Below are 4,067 nucleotides of genomic sequence, written 5' to 3'. Positions count from 1 at the left end.
GGACGCGCAGGCTCAGCGGCCATGGCTCACGGGCCCAGCCGCTCCGTGGCACGTGGGATCTTCCCAGACCGGGGCACAAACCCGTGTCCCCTGCATCAGCAGGCGGACTCTCAACCACTGCGCCACCAGAGAAGCCCCAGTTACTCTTTCTTATTCATTAAGTGCTCTTCCCACCTACAATCACCCCTGGAAGTGTTTTAATCATGAGAGCCTGGGTAGGATGACTGCTTTTTATTTCCCCAAAAGCGTCAATCTTCTTAAATCTAAGTTGGGCCTTTACATTTTGGTGTTTTCAAAATGAGTTCAGGTAAAGGTGAGCAAAAATAGAGGGCAGGATGAAATTGGTACAGTTTCTCTGCTTTATCTTCAACAAATTATGAGGTTTTTTAGTTACCTCTGGGTTGTTTCTTCATCTTGATATGCGTCCTTTTAAATGTTAAAGAAATATCATGGTATACTGGAGGGTAAAAACATAAACATAAGAAGGGTTAGGGGTATAGATTTAATGCCCTTGCAAATATCACAAAGCAACCAATACTACCCTAAGCAGCCACCACACACTGGCCAAGGATGAGTAACAAACTCTGATTTCACTCATTACTAACCTTCTCAGGAGAGAAAGTTTGTTTCTACATTTTATATATTTATATGTAAGAATGCAGTAACAAGCTGGGAAACACAGAAACACCCACAGAGATATACTGCCACACATAAATGAAACAAATATAATCCTGCAAATTTTAAAAGAAAAGATTAAAACTCACTTGTATGGTCTTCATATCGTTCTACATAATGCAAACAGTGAACTGCCTTGTTCTTTGCCTGAAAGAAAGAAGGAAAATATTTTTCTTAAATCTATTGTTAGAATTTACATTTCTTCAGGGATTTCAAGAAATACCTTTTATAAAATATTTTATTATGGAAAATTTCAAATTTACACAAAAATTTCAGTATATACTTCTAAAAGCTAAGAATTAAAAAAAAAAAAAAAAAACCAAAACCTGTAAGTGTAACATCACTATCACACCAGAAAACAAACCCAAAACAATTCCTTAACATCTTGGACAGTGTTCAAACGTTCCCTGTTGTCTCGTAATTTTGGTAAGCAATTACAAGTCTGATAGAAATGATGCAAGAATACAGGCACTTCTGAAATTGCTTTTTCTGAGATAAGTAACCTTTGCCAGTAAGTATTTGACAGTAAGTAAGTAACCTTTGACAGTAAGTATTTTTTTGTGGTTCCCACAATGTCTAGCACATAGCTTATTGGTCTTTTACTGTTAACAAAGGGAAAATGTACGTACTTTTCTGAAAGCATCTGCCCGTTCAGTGGCTTTCCCAATGGCAAAACCTTTAAAAGAAAAAGCAAAAATATGAAAAGGGGCATAAATTTGGCACATAATGTCTTTTACCACATTTCAAGTTTCAGTTCCTACGACATTTCACAGTAGTTCATCTTTCTTCTGCCCACAGAAAACCCGCTATCCAAAACAAATGACAAAGCATGAGGCTACAGAGATTTGCTTCTTTGTTTTGGGGCATTTTGGAAACATTACATTTGAACGTACCTATGAAATTCAAGGTTAGATGCATAACATTACCTTTTATAAATTTCTAGATAAAACTACACTGAATAAAAAAACAAACGAAAAACCCAAAAAACCCCTAACCATGCTAAATTAATAAGGTAAATGGTTTTCACAAATTCTGAAAACAGATTAAAATAACCAGAACAGTTGGGAAAAAAGCATACACTGCTAGAGAGTAAAACCACGATTTCACTGGAACTTTCAAATGCAATTCAGATTTCAGTTAATACGGAAATAAAAATCAATGATTCCTGAGTTTGTAAATGCTTAATCCTGTGAAATGAGGTTTACCACAAGTTAAGAAAATGTTTGCATTATTTGCTATCACCATTATTTATTTTGAAGAATGTATTTTGTTTTTAAATTATACACAGAAAAGTAACATAAGACAATACTGTTCCATGAGATATGCAAGACATCTGAGAAGCTGGGGCAAAAGGGGCTGTGGATTACAATTACTAGTTTAAAAAAAATTAAACCATATAAGTCCTTGAGGAATATATGGGTGAACTTACTTGCTACATAAAGGTATAAAGCTTCTGTGATTTAAAAACTTTCGTGTGGAAAAAATTTAAAACTAACTCAAAATATATGACAGATAAAGGGCTAATGTCCTTAACATACAAAGAGGAAAATCATTGAGGAGAATAATCACCCAACAGTAAGTGTGTGAAACACATGAACTAACAGATCTCAAAAAGTAAATTATAATGGCCAACAGACATGTAAAATGGTGTCCTAACTCTCATGACTAAAGAAATACAGATCAAAACTAAGAGTTATGTTTCATATCGTCACTTACTTACAATCAGTAAAGTCTGACTCTATCCAGGACTGGCAAGGGTGTGACGGTGCAGATAAACATAAATGGATGCAGCCTTTTGGGAGGGCAATCTGGCAATACTCATCAACATTTCAAATGTATGTAACTTAGAGGCAGCAATTTCACTGCAAGAAATTTCCCTATCGATACGCTTGCAAAAGTACAACATATGACATGTACAAGAAGCTCACTGTTTTTATAAATAGTAAAAAAAAAAAAAAAGTATAAACAACATAAATATTCAGCAATAGGGAAATGGTTACAAAATTACACTACCCACACACCGGAACACTATGCAATCAATACAAAAAAATGAGGGGGAATCCATTTATGCTAATATATAAATCTCTGGGTATAATACTCAGCAAGAAAACAAGCTTATATGGGTTTACCACAAGGTTTGTGAGCCCAAGCCGCTGAAAGATTTAATTAGTCAAAAAAGCCTGAACCCACTGACTCCACGGCTGAGCCGAGGCCACAGCTGTCCCTCCACCACCAGCTCTCCGTATATGATCACACCACCATTCACCTGCAGCTCCTCTGCCATTCCCCACAGCGACCAGGACACGGACTGATCTCTTTCTTCCCTCTTTTGCTGTCATATTGAAAACATTCCTCACCTAAAAGAAAATGTTTCATAAATATTATACCTTAAGAAAATTCTGAAGTAGGAAACTGGAGTGACCTCCTCACACACACACGTGGTGAATACACACATCATCCCTCAATCCCACGAGCACCAACAGCACACTTTCTCCAATGGGAAACCTCCATCTGGACTGTTTCTTCAGGAGTAAAATGGAAGTAAGGCTTCCTCTTCTTATTTCACAGGCTTGTTAGAAAGTTTGACTGAGACAACTTTTAAAGGATCTGAAACTGTAAAACTCAATACACCCTATTTTAATGAACGCACCACAAGAAAGATAAAAAGTTGCCAATTAAACTCTGACATAGTTTATAACTAACTGATTATAAAAACACATCCTTCGAATTCCCTGGAGGTCCAGTGGTTAGGACTTGGCGCTCTAACTGCTGGGGCCTGGGTTCCATCCCTGGTCGGGGGACTAAGATATAACAAGCTGCGGGGAGCAGCCAAAAATCAATCAATCAGTCAATCAATCACATCCCAATATCACAGATTTTAAAATATGAAAAAATGTGCATCTTAGAAATGATAAAATGCAGTGTATAGAATAATTAGCACAGGACTAGATCTCTATGGGTTAGGCTCAACTGAAAATAGAAAATTTGGAAATACCTGCTTATTATGAACTACAAGAAAATCTGCATTTTTTGGCATATTTATAAATTTACCAAGAACTATGAAATGTTAACTAAACTGCTCACATGGCAGCCCCTTTCCCGTAAGGTAAGAAAAGGGAGCTCAAGCCCACTCCTGTGGATAATCTTACAGGAAATCACCCACATAGACGAGTTCTTCAAAGGAATTAATTTCAAAAGGGTGTAAGCTAGGACCCAAAGACTTAAAATACTTGTAATATATCTTAAACTCTGTAATGCAACTGATATTGAAGAAACAATATACACATTCAATCACAAACTCAATACATGATTATTCCATATGGCATTTAACACTAAGTATGCAGCACTAGCTCAAAGGGAAGTTGACTGTATTAGGAAACACCCTGGAAAGA

General features: G+C 36.6%; 1 protein-coding gene across 1 annotated transcript in view; it reads right to left on the bottom strand.

Moving 5' to 3' along the window:
- Positions 1 to 4,067, bottom strand: part of MRPS5 (mitochondrial ribosomal protein S5) — a 25,258-nt gene that overhangs the window by 6,429 nt on the left and 14,762 nt on the right. Inside the window, exons 7-10 of the mRNA XM_007470203.1 lie at positions 2,942 to 3,032; positions 1,305 to 1,351; positions 765 to 822; positions 395 to 457 (exon numbers count right to left, since the gene is read on the bottom strand). Coding sequence (XP_007470265.1) covers positions 395 to 457; positions 765 to 822; positions 1,305 to 1,351; positions 2,942 to 3,032 — 259 coding nt within the window. The remainder of the gene's footprint in view (positions 1 to 394; positions 458 to 764; positions 823 to 1,304; positions 1,352 to 2,941; positions 3,033 to 4,067) is intronic.

Source organism: Lipotes vexillifer, unplaced genomic scaffold (assembly GCF_000442215.2).
Source record: "Lipotes vexillifer unplaced genomic scaffold, Lipotes_vexillifer_v1.1 scaffold1139, whole genome shotgun sequence".
Taxonomy (NCBI): Eukaryota; Metazoa; Chordata; class Mammalia; order Artiodactyla; family Lipotidae; genus Lipotes; species Lipotes vexillifer.
This window is presented reverse-complemented; position numbering and strand designations above follow the sequence as displayed.